Source organism: Salvelinus alpinus, chromosome 3, assembly GCF_045679555.1.
Source record: "Salvelinus alpinus chromosome 3, SLU_Salpinus.1, whole genome shotgun sequence".
Classification (NCBI taxonomy): Eukaryota; Metazoa; Chordata; class Actinopteri; order Salmoniformes; family Salmonidae; genus Salvelinus; species Salvelinus alpinus.
This window is the reverse complement of record NC_092088.1, coordinates 3,745,321-3,760,936: the sequence shown is the minus strand read 5'-3', so window position 1 is coordinate 3,760,936 and position 15,616 is coordinate 3,745,321. Positions and strand designations below refer to the sequence as shown.

The 15,616-nt window shown below is 50.3% G+C and overlaps 1 protein-coding gene across 4 annotated transcripts in view; it reads right to left on the bottom strand.

Moving 5' to 3' along the window:
* heatr5b (HEAT repeat containing 5B) overlaps positions 1–15,616 on the bottom strand; it is an 88,160-nt gene that overhangs the window by 16,296 nt on the left and 56,248 nt on the right. For 2 of the 4 annotated variants that reach the window (XM_071391301.1, XM_071391303.1), the window contains exons 24-28: positions 14,683–14,868; positions 13,688–13,948; positions 11,304–11,485; positions 11,104–11,172; positions 6,973–7,152 (exon numbers count right to left, since the gene is read on the bottom strand). In XM_071391301.1, the coding sequence (XP_071247402.1) occupies positions 6,973–7,152; positions 11,104–11,172; positions 11,304–11,485; positions 13,688–13,948; positions 14,683–14,868 (878 nt within the window). The remainder of the gene's footprint in view (positions 1–6,972; positions 7,153–11,103; positions 11,173–11,303; positions 11,486–13,687; positions 13,949–14,682; positions 14,869–15,616) is intronic. The other 2 variants (XM_071391302.1, XM_071391304.1) reach the window with 1 other exon arrangement.

The following is a 15,616-nucleotide window of genomic DNA, read 5'->3' as shown; positions in this document are numbered from 1 at the left end:
TCAGAGTCCTTTAGGTGCCTTTTGGCAAACTCCAAGCAGTCTGTCATGTGCCTTTTACTGAGGAGTGGCTTCTGTCTGGCCACTCTACCATAAAGTTCTCTCTCTGGTCTCTCCAGAGATGGTAGATCAGGTTCAAGTCCGGGCTCTGGCAGGGCCACTCAAGGACATTCAGAGACTTGTCCCGAAGCCACTCCTGTGTTGTCTTGGCTGTGTGCTTAGTGTCGTTGTCCTGTTGGAAGGTGAACCTTCGACACAGTCTGAGGTCCTGAGCGCTCTACAGCAGGTTTTCATCAAGGATCTCTTTTTGTTCCGTTCATCTTTCCCTCGATCCAGACTAGTTTCCCAGTCCCTGCCCACAGCATGATGCCGCCGCCACCATGCTTCACCGTTTTTTATTTATTTATTTTTGATTTAACCATTATTTAACTAGGTAAGTCAGTTAAGAACAAATTCTTATTTACAATGACGGCCTACCGGGGAACAGTGGTTTAACTGCCTTGATCAGAGGCAGAAAGGCAGATTTTTACCTTGTCAGCTCGGGGATTCGATCCAGTAAACGGTTTAAATGTGTCGACGTGTTGGAGGTGTCGGCAGCTGCACAGGCTATTCTGGTTGAGCGTGGCGACATACTGTTAAACGTTTTATCCACAACTCTCTGTCCATCGCCGTTGTAATATACCGGGAACCCAAAATGTTTCCAAACTGGAGATTTTAAAGATGGAGAATCCTCCTGGTTTATCAACTCTACCACTCACCATGGTACAGAACTAGATCCCGGCTGCACCTCACAAAAATACTGTTTGAAATGCGGCAGTTTAGATTATAATGTTGATTACAACGTGCTCTAGTTGTTTTAACGGAATCTCATGAGCATTTCGTTTTTTAAAACTCATATTTACTCAAAAGGCCCAGGCCTCCAGCCCAGCCTATAGTCTATAGTGTTACAGGCCTCCAGCCTATAGTCTATAGTGTTACAGGCCTCCAGCCCAGCCTATAGTCTATAGTGTTACAGGCCTCCAGCCTAGCCTATAGTCTATAGTGTTACAGGCCTCCAGCCCAGCCTATATTCTATAGTGTTACAGGCCTCCAGCCCAGCCTATAGTGTTACAGGCCTCCAGCCCAGCCTATAGTGTTACAGGCCTCCAGCCTATAGCCTATAGTGTTACAGGCCTCCAGCCCAGCCTATAGTCTATAGTGTTACAGGCCTCCAGCCCAGCCTATAGTCTATAGTGTTACAGGCCTCCAGCCTAGCCTATAGTCTATAGTGTTACAGGCCTCCAGCCCAGCCTATATTCTATAGTGTTACAGGCCTCCAGCCCAGCCTATAGTGTTACAGGCCTCCAGCCCAGCCTATAGTGTTACAGGCCTCCAGCCTATAGCCTATAGTGTTACAGGCCTCCAGCCCAGCCTATAGTGTTACAGGCCTCCAGCCTATAGTGTTACAGGCCTTCAGCCCAGCCTATAGTGTTACAGGCCTCCAGCCTATAGCCTATAGTGTTACAGGCCTCCAGCCTATAGTCTATAGTGTTACAGGCCTCCAGCCCAGCCTAGTCTATAGTGTTACAGGCCTCCAGCCCAGCCTAACCTATAGTCTATAGTGTTACAGAACTCCAGCCTAGCCTATAGCCTATAGTGTTACAGGCCTCCAGCCCAGCCTATAGTGTTACAGGCCTCCAGCCCAGCCTAGTCTATAGTGTTACAGGCCTCCAGCCCAGCCTAGTCTATAGTGTTACAGGCCTCCAGCCCAGCCTAACCTATAGTCTATAGTGTTACAGAACTCCAGCCTAGCCTAGCCTATAGTGTTACAGGCCTCCAGCCCAGCCTATAGTGTTACAGGCCTCCAGCCCAGCCTATAGTCTATAGTGTTACAGGCCTCCAGCCCAGCCTATAGTCTATAGTGTTACAGGCCTCCAGCCCAGCCTATAGTCTATAGTGTTACAGGCCTCTAGCCTAGCCTATAGTGTTACAGGCCTCCAGCCCAGCCTATAGCCTATAGTGTTTCAGGCCTCCAGCCCAGCCTATAGTGTTACAGGCCTCCAGCCCAGCCTAGTCTATAGTGTTACAGGCCTCCAGCCCAGCCTATAGTCTATAGTGTTACAGGCCTCCAGCCCAGCCTATAGTCTATAGTGTTACAGGCCTCCAGCCCAGCCTATAGTGTTACAGGCCTCCAGCCCAGTCTATAGTGGTACAGGCCTCCAGCCCAGCCTATAGTGTTACAGGCCTCCAGCCTAGCCTATAGTGTTACAGGCCTCCAGCCCAGCCTAACCTATAGCCTATAGTGTTACAGGCCTCCAGCCCAGCCTAACCTATAGTGTTACAGGCCTCCAGCCTAGCCTATAGTGTTACAGGCCTCCAGCCTAGCCTATAGTGTTACAGGCCTCCAGCCCAGCCTAACCTATAGCCTATAGTGTTACAGGCCTCCAGCCCAGCCTAACCTATAGTGTTACAGGCCTCCAGCCTAGCCTATAGTCTATAGTGTTACAGGCCTCCAGCCTAGCCTATAGTGTTACAGGCCTCCAGCCCAGCCTAACCTATAGTCTATAGTGTTACAGGCCTCCAGCCCAGCCTATAGTCTATAGTGTTACAGGCCTCCAGCCTATAGTGTTACAGGCCTCCAGCCCAGCCTATAGTGTTACAGGCCTCCAGCCCAGCCTATAGTCTATAGTGTTACAGGCCTCCAGCCCAGCCTATAGTCTATAGTGTTACAGGCCTCCAGCCCAGCCTATAGTGTTACAGGCCTCCAGCCCAGCCTATAGTGTTACAGGCCTCCAGCCCAGCCTATAGTGTTACAGGCCTCCAGCCCAGCCTAGTCTATAGTGTTACAGGCCTCCAGCCCAGCCTAGTCTATAGTGTTACAGGCCTCCAGCCCAGCCTATAGTCTATAGTGTTACAGGCCTCCAGCCCAGCCTAGTCTATAGCCTATAGTGTTACAGGCCTCCAGCCCAGCCTAACCTATAGTGTTACAGGCCTCCAGCCTAGCCTATAGTGTTACAGGCCTCCAGCCCAGCCTAGTCTATAGTGTTACAGGCCTCCAGCCCAGCCTAGTCTATAGTGTTACAGGCCTCCAGCCTAGCCTATAGTGTTACAGGCCTCCAGCCCAGCCTAACCTATAGCCTATAGTGTTACAGGCCTCCAGCCCAGCCTAACCTATAGTGTTACAGGCCTCCAGCCTAGCCTATAGTCTATAGTGTTACAGGCCTCCAGCCTAGCCTATAGTGTTACAGGCCTCCAGCCCAGCCTAACCTATAGTCTATAGTGTTACAGGCCTCCAGCCCAGCCTATAGTCTATAGTGTTACAGGCCTCCAGCCTATAGTGTTACAGGCCTCCAGCCCAGCCTATAGTGTTACAGGCCTCCAGCCCAGCCTATAGTCTATAGTGTTACAGGCCTCCAGCCCAGCCTATAGTGTTACAGGCCTCCAGCCCAGCCTATAGTGTTACAGGCCTCCAGCCCAGCCTATAGTGTTACAGGCCTCCAGCCCAGCCTATAGTGTTACAGGCCTCCAGCCCAGCCTAGTCTATAGTGTTACAGGCCTCCAGCCCAGCCTAGTCTATAGTGTTACAGGTCTCCAGCCCAGCCTAGTCTATAGTGTTACAGGCCTCCAGCCCAGCCTAGTCTATAGTGTTACAGGCCTTCAGCCCAGCCTAGTCTATAGTTTTACAGGCCTCCAGCCCAGCCTAGTCTATAGTTTTACAGGCCTCCAGCCTAGCCTATAGTCTATAGTGTTACAGGCCTCCAGCCCAGCCTATAGTCTATAGTGTTACAGGCCTCCAGCCCAGCCTATAGTCTATAGTGTTACAGGCCTCCAGCCTAGCCTATAGTGTTACAGGCCTCCAGCCTAGCCTATAGTCTATAGTGTTACAGGCCTCCAGCCCAGCCTAGTCTATAGTGTTACAGGCCTCCAGCCTAGCCTATAGTGTTACAGGCCTCCAGCCCAGCCTATAGTCTATAGTGTTACAGGCCTCCAGCCCAGCCTATAGTGTTACAGGCCTCCAGCCCAGCCTATAGTCTATAGTGTTACAGGCCTCCAGCCCAGCCTATAGTGTTACAGGCCTCCAGCCTAGCCTATAGTCTATAGTGTTATAGGCCTCCAGCCCAGCCTATAGTCTATAGTGTTACAGGCCTCCAGCCCAGCCTATAGTCTATAGTGTTATAGGCCTCCAGCCCAGCCTATAGTCTATAGTGTTACAGGCCTCCAGCCCAGCCTATAGTCTATAGTGTTACAGGCCTCCAGCCCAGCCTATAGTGTTACAGGCCTCCAGCCCAGCCTATAGTGTTACAGGCCTCCAGCCCAGCCTAGTCTATAGTGTTACAGGCCTCCAGCCCAGCCTAGTCTATAGTGTTACAGGCCTCCAGCCCAGCCTAGTCTATAGTGTTACAGGCCTCCAGCCCAGCCTATAGTCTATAGTGTTACAGGCCTCCAGCCCAGCCTAGTCTATAGCCTATAGTGTTACAGGCCTCCAGCCCAGCCTAACCTATAGTGTTACAGGCCTCCAGCCTAGCCTATAGTGTTACAGGCCTCCAGCCCAGCCTAGTCTATAGTGTTACAGGCCTCCAGCCCAGCCTAGTCTATAGTGTTACAGGCCTCCAGCCTAGCCTATAGTGTTACAGGCCTCCAGCCCAGCCTAACCTATAGCCTATAGTGTTACAGGCCTCCAGCCCAGCCTAACCTATAGTGTTACAGGCCTCCAGCCTAGCCTATAGTCTATAGTGTTACAGGCCTCCAGCCTAGCCTATAGTGTTACAGGCCTCCAGCCCAGCCTAACCTATAGTCTATAGTGTTACAGGCCTCCAGCCCAGCCTATAGTCTATAGCAGGGGTGTCAAACATACGGCCCGCGGGCCGGAACCGGCCCCCAAGGAGGTTCGATCAGGCCCGCAGGATAATTTGAAAGTGGAAAAAATGCATAAAAGACATGGAATTAATATTTTTAATTCGCTGCAATTCATGGATTATCCGCTAAGGGGCGCACTCTTTCCATCAGAGTAGAAGACAAGCTGCATCACTGAGACAGACTGAAAACAGCAGACGGTATCAATGCGCCATCTGCTGCTTGTTACGACGTTGTTAATACCTTGGTCTCTACCTCTCCGCTACACCCTCATTAGCCAAAATGTCGTTATCCAAACGGAGAAAAGTAGATAAGGAGTGTAGAATTTTCAAAGAAAAATGGACCACGTCCTATTTATTTACAGAGATGCACGGAAAACCTTCGTGCTTGGTGTGTTTGCAACAAGTTTCGGTATTGAAGGAATATAATATTCGACGCCACTACGAGACTCATCACAGCGAAAAATATGACGGCTTGCAAGGACAACTGAGAAGAGATAAGATTAACGAATTGCTGGCGGGTCTGAGGAAACAGCAGTCAACTTTCATCCAGAGCCGAGAAGTCAGTGAAGCAGCGGTAAAAGCCAGCTACCTAATTGCTAGCGAAATAGCATTAGCATCGAAGCCGTATTCCGACGGTGACTTTGTTAAACGATGCATGATGAAGGCGAGTATGGTATAATTTTAATGGTCCGGCCCACTTGACATCTCCCTAGGCCGTATGTGGCCCACGATGCGAAATGAGTTTGACACCCCTGGTCTATAGTGTTACAGGCCTCCAGCCTATAGTGTTACAGGCCTCCAGCCCAGCCTATAGTGTTACAGGCCTCCAGCCCAGCCTATAGTCTATAGTGTTACAGGCCTCCAGCCCAGCCTATAGTGTTACAGGCCTCCAGCCCAGCCTATAGTGTTACAGGCCTCCAGCCCAGCCTATAGTGTTACAGGCCTCCAGCCCAGCCTATAGTGTTACAGGCCTCCAGCCCAGCCTATAGTGTTACAGGCCTCCAGCCCAGCCTAGTCTATAGTGTTACAGGCCTCCAGCCCAGCCTAGTCTATAGTGTTACAGGCCTTCAGCCCAGCCTAGTCTATAGTTTTACAGGCCTCCAGCCCAGCCTAGTCTATAGTTTTACAGGCCTCCAGCCCAGCCTAGTCTATAGTTTTACAGGCCTCCAGCCCAGCCTAACCTATAGTCTATAGTGTTATAGGCCTCCAGCCTAGCCTATAGTCTATAGTGTTACAGGCCTCCAGCCCAGCCTATAGTCTATAGTGTTACAGGCCTCCAGCCCAGCCTATAGTCTATAGTGTTACAGGCCTCCAGCCTAGCCTATAGTGTTACAGGCCTCCAGCCTAGCCTATAGTCTATAGTGTTACAGGCCTCCAGCCCAGCCTAGTCTATAGTGTTACAGGCCTCCAGCCTAGCCTATAGTGTTACAGGCCTCCAGCCTAGCCTATAGTCTATAGTGTTACAGGCCTCCAGCCCAGCCTATAGTCTAGTGTTACAGGCCTCCAGCCCAGCCTATAGTCTATAGTGTTACAGGCCTCCAGCCCAGCCTATAGTGTTACAGGCCTCCAGCCCAGCCTATAGTCTATAGTGTTACAGGCCTCCAGCCCAGCCTATAGTGTTACAGGCCTCCAGCCTAGCCTATAGTCTATAGTGTTATAGGCCTCCAGCCCAGCCTATAGTCTATAGTGTTACAGGCCTCCAGCCCAGCCTATAGTCTATAGTGTTATAGGCCTCCAGCCCAGCCTATAGTCTATAGTGTTACAGGCCTCCAGCCCAGCCTATAGTCTATAGTGTTACAGGCCTCCAGCCCAGCCTAACCTATAGTCTATAGTGTTACAGGCCTCCAGCCCAGCCTATAGTCTATAGTGTTACAGGCATCCAGCCCAGCCTATAGTCTATAGTGTTACAGGCCTCCAGCCCAGCCTATAGTCTATAAGCCTAGTGTTATGATTTTGTATATATGTTTTTAAATGTACCAAGGTCTCCGTAACGACCGGTACCGTTACAACCCTTCTGACGTGATCAGAAAAAAGACCGATATAGACCTGAGGAGCAAAACTAATGAAATATAATGTTGAGGGTTTTAATACTGTAGTGAAACTGACCGGTAGATTTACAAACATATTCAAGCCACCTCACCTCAGCCCAGGCCTTCAGTACAGCCAACTTCTCCATGGTGGTAGCACTCTCACTGTACAGCTGACTAGAGGAACCCTTCCCAGCCTGCACCTTGTCCAGCGAGGAGACCAGGAGGTTGTGGACGCGACGAAGATCGTTCAGGTCACTGACCACACCACTACCGATCCACGTACTGCACACCTACAAGGACGGACGGAAGGACACACAGAGAAGAAGGGAATTGGAGAGAAACGATTCACACAGACTGGTAGAAAAACAGGGATTTCAGTTTTTTTGTTTTTCAGGAGAAGAACAAAATAGAAAAATTGAAAATTGCAGAGAGAGAGAGAGAGATCGTGATCGAACAAAGAGAGCCAGAGAAAGAGATCGATATCATGAGAGATGAAGACCGTGAGAGACAAAGACATCGATATCATGAGAGATGAAGATCATGAGAGAGAAAGAGATCGATATCATGAGAGAAATGAAGATCGTGAGAGAGAGCAATAGATTGTGATCGTCAGAGCGAGACACAAAAAGCCCTCTGTATGAGGAGTGTGTCAACACTGTATCTGACCATTATGTTGACTGCCTCCCTCCTCCACATCAGTCAGAAAGCAGAAGTGTCTGTCTATCTATCAGTCAGAGCCTTGACACTGGTACACAGCTCTCTACAGCTCCACTACACAGCCCACAACTACACTACACTACAGTACACAGCCCACAACTATCCCTACAGTACACAGCTCTCTACAGCTCCACTACACAGCCCACAACTACACTACACTACAGTACACAGCCCACAACTACCCTACACTACACTACACAGCCCACAACTACCCTACACTACACTACAGTACACAGCCCACAACTACCCTACAGTACACAGCCGACAACTACACTACACTACACTACAGTACACAGCTCTCTACAGCTCTACTACACAGAGAGAAACATGATGACTCAGAGCTCTGCAGGACTGAGGATTAGCTGCTGCATACACTACAGTACCATACACTACACAGCCCACAACTACAGTACCATACACTACACAGCCCACAACTACAGTACCATACACTACACAGCCCACAACTACAGTACCATACACTACACAGCCCACAACTACAGTACACTACACTACCCTACACTGCAGTACAGTACACACTACACTACACTACAGTACACACGACACTACAGTACACACTACACGACAGTACACTACACTACACTACAGTACACAGCTCTCTACAGCTCTACTACACAGAGAGAAACATGATGACTCAGAGCTCTGCAGGACTGAGGATTAGCTGCTGCATACACTACAGTACCATACACTACACAGCCCACAACTACAGTACCATACACTACACAGCCCACAACTACAGTACCATACACTACACAGCCCACAACTACAGTACCATACACTACACAGCCCACAACTACAGTACCATACACTACACAGCCCACAACTACAGTACCATACACTACACAGCCCACAACTACAGTACCATACACTACACAGCCCACAACTACAGTACCATACACTACACAGCCCACAACTACAGTACCATACACTACACTACCCTACACTGCAGTACAGTACACACTACACTACACTACAGTACACACGACACTACAGTACACACTACACGACAGTAAACTACAGTACACTACACTACAGTACACACGACACTACAGTACACACTACACGACAGTACACTACACTACACTACAGTACACAGCTCTCTACAGCTCTACTACACAGAGAGAAACATGATGACTCAGAGCTCTGCAGGACTGAGGATTAGCTGCTGCATACACTACAGTAACATACACTACACAGCCCACAACTACAGTACCATACACTACACAGCCCACAACTACAGTACCATACACTACACAGCCCACAACTACAGTACCATACACTACACAGCCCACAACTACAGTACCATACACTACACAGCCCACAACTACAGTACCATACACTACACAGCCCAAAACTACAGTACCATACACTACACAGCCCACAACTACAGTACACTACACTACCCTACACTGCAGTACAGTACACACTACAGTACACACGACACTACAGTACACACTACACGACAGTACACTACAGTACACTACACTACAGTACAGTACACTACAGTACCATACACTACACAGCCCACAACTACAGTACACAATACTACAGTACAGTACACTACACTACACAATACTACAGTACAGTACACTACACAATACTACAGTACAGTACACTACACAATACTACAGTACAGTACACAATACTACAGTACAGTACACAATACTACAGTACAGTACACAATACTACAGTACACAATACTACAGTACAGTACACTACACTACACAATACTAAAGTACACTACAGTACCATACACTACACAGCCCACAACTACAGTACACTACAGTACCCTACAATACACAATACTACAGTACACTACACAATACTACAGTACACTACACTACACAATACACTACACTACACAATACTACAGTACACTACACAATACTACAGTACAGTACACTACACTACAGTACACTACAGTACACAATACTACAGTACAGTACACTACACAATACTACAGTACAGTACACTACACTACACAATACTACAGTACAGTACACTACACAATACTACAGTACACTACACTACAGTACACTACAGTACCCTACACTACACAATACTACAGTACAGTACAGTACACAATACACAATACTACAGTACAGTACACCACACAATACTACAGTACAGTACACAATACTACAGTACAGTACACTACAGTACCATACACTACAGTACAGTACCATACACTACACAGCCCACAACTACAGTACCCTACAATACACAATACTACAGTACACTACACTACACAATACTACAGTACAGTACACTACACAATACTACAGTACACTACACTACACTACAGTACACTACACTACAGTACACTACACTACACAATACTACAGTACAGTACACTACACAATACTACAGTACACTACACTACAGTACACTACAGTACCCTACACTACACAATACTACAGTACAGTACACTACACAATACACAATACTACAGTACAGTACACCACACAATACTACAGTACAGTACACCACACAATACTACAGTACACTACACAATACTGCAGTACACTACACTACACTACAGTACACTACACTACAGTACAGTATACTACAGTACAGTATACTACAGTACAGTACACTACACTACACACTACACCACACTACAGTACACTACAGTACACTACAGTACAGTACACTACACTACAGTACATGGTGATGTAGAGAGCCTATCAGGACAGTTACCTGGCAAGCCTTAGCTGTGATGTCAGAAGGTGGTTATGGGGAGAACCTATCAGGACGGTTACCTGGCATGCCTTAGCTGTGATGTCAGAAGGTGTATCTGGGGAGAACCTATCAGGACAGTTACCTGGCATGCCTTAGCTGTGATGTCAGAAGGTGTATCTGGGGAGAACCTATCAGGACAGTTACCTGGCATGCCTTAGCTGTGATGTCAGAAGGTGTATCTGGAGAGAGCCTATCAGGACAGTTACCTGGCATGCCTTAGCTGTGATGTCAGAAGGTGTATCTGGGGAGAGCCTATCAGGACAGTTACCTGGCATGCCTTAGCTGTGATGTCAGAAGGTGTATCTGGGGAGAACCTATCAGGACAGTTACCTGGCATGCCTTAGCTGTGATGTCAGAAGGTGTATCTGGGGAGAACCTATCAGGACAGTTACCTGGCATGCCTTAGCTGTGATGTCAGAAGGTGTATCTGGGGAGAACCTATCAGGACAGTTACCTGGCATGCCTTAGCTGTGATGTCAGAAGGTGTATCTGGGGAGAACCTATCAGGACAGTTACCTGGCATGCCTTAGCTGTGATGTCAGAAGGTGGTTATGGGGAGAACCTATCAGGACAGTTACCTGGCATGCCTTAGCTGTGATGTCAGAAGGTGGTTATGGGGAGAACCTATCAGGACGGTTACCTGGCATGCCTTAGCTGTGATGTCAGAAGGTGTATCTGGGGAGAACCTATCAGGACAGTTACCTGGCATGCCTTAGCTGTGATGTCAGAAGGTGTATCTGGGGAGAACCTATCAGGACAGTTACCTGGCATGCCTTAGCTGTGATGTCAGAAGGTGTATCTGGGGAGAATGCTGGTCTCAGAGCAGCTCCAACCTGAGGAACAATGAACACATATACATATATATACATATATACACATATATACATTGAATAGGGTTTCCAGAGATAAATAGAAATACAACACATAGATTATCTTAACTGATTATATGTGTTGATAGACTCACATTAGCCTGGTACTGCTCCAGGATCACGTGACCTGGGAACTCGGGCTCCGGAACAGAGGCAAACTTCTTAATAATGTCTTCCAGGGCCTGGAGACCGGCCATCCTCAACTGGTTACTGTTGTCTGTAGCCGCCATGAAGGCCATGCGTATCAGGTCAGAGAGGTGGAGGACCAACAGATCAGCTGAATAGAGGGAGAGAGGGAGGGAAGGAAGGAGAGAGGGTGAAAAAGGGTTGGTTACTGTGGTCTGTAGCCGCCATGAAGACTATGTGAATCAGGTCAGAGAGGTGGAGGACCAACAGATCACCTGAATAGAGGGAGGGAGGGATAGAGGGAGGGATAGAGGGAGGGAGGGATGGAACAACAGATCACCTGGATAGAGGGCGGGACAGCGGGAGGAATAGAGGGAGGGACAGCGGGAGGAATAGAGGGAGGGACAGCGGGAGGATTAGAGGGAGGGACAGCGGGAGGAATAGAGGGAGGAACAGAAGGAGGGACAGCGGGAGGAATAGAGGGAGGGACAGTGGGAGGGACAGCGGGAGGAATAGAGGGAGGAACAGAAGGAGGGACAGCGGGAGGAATAGAGGGAGGGACAGTGGGAGGGGCAGTGGGAGGGACAGCGGGAGGGACAGCGGGAGGGACAGCGGGATGAATAGAGGGAGGAACAGAAGGAGGGACAGCGGGATGAATAGAGGGAGGAACAGAAGGAGGGACAGCGGGAGGAATAGAGGGAGGAATAGAGGGGGGAACAGAAGGAGGGACAGCGGGAGGAATAGAGGGAGGGACAGCGGGAGGAATAGAGGGAGGGACAGCGGGAGGAATAGAGGGAGGGACAGCGGGAGGAATAGAGGGAGGGACAGAAGGAGGGACAGCGGGAGGAATAGAGGGAGGAATAGAGGGAGGGACAGAAGGAGGGACAGCGGGAGGAATAGAGGGAGGGACAGCGGGAGGAATAGAGGGAGGAACAGAAGGAGGGACAGCGGGAGGAATAGAGGGAGGGACAGCGGGAGGAATAGAGGGAGGGACAGCGGGAGGAATAGAGGGAGGGACAGCGGGAGGAATAGAGGGAGGAATAGAGGGAGGAACAGAAGGAGGGACAGCGGGAGGGACAGCGGGAGGAATAGAGGGAGGAACAGAAGGAGGGACAGCGGGAGGAATAGAGGGAGGGACAGCGGGAGGAATAGAGGGAGGAACAGAAGGAGGGACAGCGGGAGGAATAGAGGGAGGGACAGCGGGAGGAATAGAGGGAGGAATAGAGGGAGGGACAGCGGGAGGAATAGAGGGAGGGACAGCGGGAGGAATAGAGGGAGGGACAGCGGGAGGGACAGTGGGAGGAATAGAGGGAGGGACAGCGGGAGGAATAGAGGGAGGGACAGCGGGAGGAATAGACGGAGGGACAGCGGGAGGAATAGAGGGAGGGACAGTGGGAGGAATAGAGGGAGGGGCAGTGGGAGGGACAGCGGGATGAATAGAGGGAGGGACAGCGGGAGGGACAGCGGGAGGAATAGAGGGAGGGACAGAGGGAGGAATAGAGGGAGGAATAGAGGGAGGGTCGGCAGGAGGGACAGCGGGAGGAATAGAGGGAGGGACAGCGGGAGGAATAGAGGGAGGGACAGCTGGAGGAATAGAGGGAGGGACAGCGGGAGGAATAGAGGGAGGGACAGCGGGAGGAATAGAGGGAGGAATAGAGGGAGGGACAGCGGGAGGGACAGCGGGAGGAATAGAGGGAGGGACAGCGGGAGGAATAGAGGGAGGGACAGCGGGAGGAATAGAGGGAGGAATAGAGGGAGGGACAGTGGGAGGAATAGAGGGAGGAACAGAAGGAGGGACAGCGGGAGGAATAGAGGGAGGGACAGCGGGAGGAATAGAGGGAGGAATAGAGGGAGGGACAGCGGGAGGAATAGAGGGAGGGACAGCGGGAGGGACAGCGGGAGGAATAGAGGGAGGGACAGCGGGAGGAATAGAGGGAGGGACAGCGGGAGGAATAGAGGGAGGGACAGCGGGAGGAATAGAGGGAGGAATAGAGGGAGGGACAGCGGGAGGGACAGCGGGAGGGACAGCGGGAGGAATAGAGGGAGGGACAGCGGGAGGAATAGAGGGAGGAATAGAGGGAGGAATAGAGGGAGGGACAGCGGGAGGAATAGAGGGAGGGACAGCGGGAGGAATAGAGGGAGGGACAGCGGGATGGACAGATCAGGTTTCATACATATTTTGACAGATGGAATTCCATGACTTTTCCATAACCAACCACTGGCAGCATCTCTGTGCGTATAAAAAAGAAAGCCTAATGTGGTATCTGAGAGGCGTGTGTGTGTGTGTGTGTGTGTGTGTGTGTGTGTGTGTGTGTGTGTGTGTGTGTGTGTGTGTGTGTGTGTGTGTGTGTACCTTTAGGGTTCTTGGCCTTAGCAGAGCGGGCGCCGGCCAGGTCAAAGTGGGTCTTGTCTGCGTTCTCACACAGCAGTATGATGCGACACAGACAGTCTGCGGCGAACACACGGGTCACCCAGCGCGGCGCCACAGACGGCTTGGCGTTGTTATCCTCTCCCAGCGCCGTAAACATGATGTCATCATCGATCTCATCCTGCTTCTCCGAGTCGTCCTCTTCTTTACCCAGATCTACCGGTGCCACAACCCCTCCTCCAGCCTCTGGACAGGAAGGAAGGAATACTTCAACGTCCCGCACAGGAAAAACAGGCATACAAGACACATTAAAGGCCCAATGCAACCGTTTTCATATCCATATCAAATCATTTCTGGGTAACAAATACCTTTACTGTGATTGTTTAAAATTAAAATCGTTAAAAAGAAACACAAATAGCTTCTTAGCAAAGACCAATTTCTCAAGTAAGAATTTTGCCAAGACTGTTGGGGGAGTGGTTTGAGTGGGAGGAGAACACTAGCTGTTATTGGCAGAGAGGTTTGGAACTCTCTCTTATTGGTCTATTAACTCATTAACTGGTGATGTCACCAAGCAGTATAAAACTCCATCCCACCAAAACAAGCTGAAATTTCAGGCCGGCTTTTAAACTAAAGGGCATTATCATAATTTTCACAGTATTATTCCAACCTCAGGGTGGAAATATATTATATAAAACACAGACAAATCACGTTTTGACTGCACTAAGCCTTTAAGACGAGGGAAGGAGAACGGACATTTAAAAACAAAACACAGCATTATTGAACAAGACGCTACTAAGACCCATATGTCTAACGGCCTAATTAAATATCACAGACTGACCAACAGCCAAACATCAACAGAACATTCCATGGTCACATCATGTCCTAGTCATAACACACACATATATATATATATATATCTATCAAAGACATGTTTATTTAAACCCGTCACCAAACACTTAGTTAAGTCAGGTTTCACAGACTGTGACCTGTAGTAGCAGCCAGGACGTCCTTGCAGAGCTTCAACCAATGAGAGAGCTTGTCCACGGCGAGCGAAGACAGCATGTGGCCCAGAGTGTCATGGATGTCGTGACAAAGCTTCCTGTCCGTCTCCCGGTCCAGCATTCCAAACAGAACCCCCTCCAAACCAGTCTCTGTGATGTTCAGATCTGAGGAGAGAGAGCGAGAGAGGAAGAGAGAGAGAGGGGGGAGAGGGAGTGGAGAGAGAAAGAGAGGGGAGACAGGGGAGAGGAAGAGAGAGAGGGAGGGGGAGAGGAAGAGAGAGAGAAAGAGGAAAATAAAGTGGAGGTGTTGGAACAAAAGAAAGACGCCAGTTGCCCGTCCCTGGTCTAGCGCCAGTTGCCCGTCCCTGGTCTAGCGCCAGTTGCCCGTCCCTGGTCTAGCGCCAGTTGCCCGTCCCTGGTCTAGCGCCAGTTGCCCGTCCCTGGTCTAGCGCCAGTTGCCCGTCCCTGGTCTAGCGCCAGTTGCCCGTCCCTGGTCTAGCGCCAGTTGCCCGTCCCTGGTCTAGCGCCAGTTGCCCGTCCCTGGTCTAGCGCCAGTGCCCGTCCCTGGTCTAGCGCCAGTTGCCCGTCCCTGGTCTAGCGCCAGTTGCCCGTCCCTGGTCTAGCGCCAGTTGCCCGTCCCTGGTCTAGCGCCAGTTGCCCGTCCCTGGTCTAGAGTCAGTTGCCCGTCCCTGGTCTAGCGCCAGTTGCCCGTCCCTGGTCTAGCGCCAGTTGCCCGTCCCTGGTCTAGCGCCAGTTGCCCGTCCCTGGTCTAGCGCCAGTTGCCCGTCCCTGGTCTAGCGCCAGTTGCCCGTCCCTGGTCTAGCGCCAGTTGCCCGTCCCTGGTCTAGAGTCAGGCCCGTCCCTGGTCTAGCGTCAGTTGCCCGTCCCTGGTCTAGCGCCAGTTGCCCGTCCC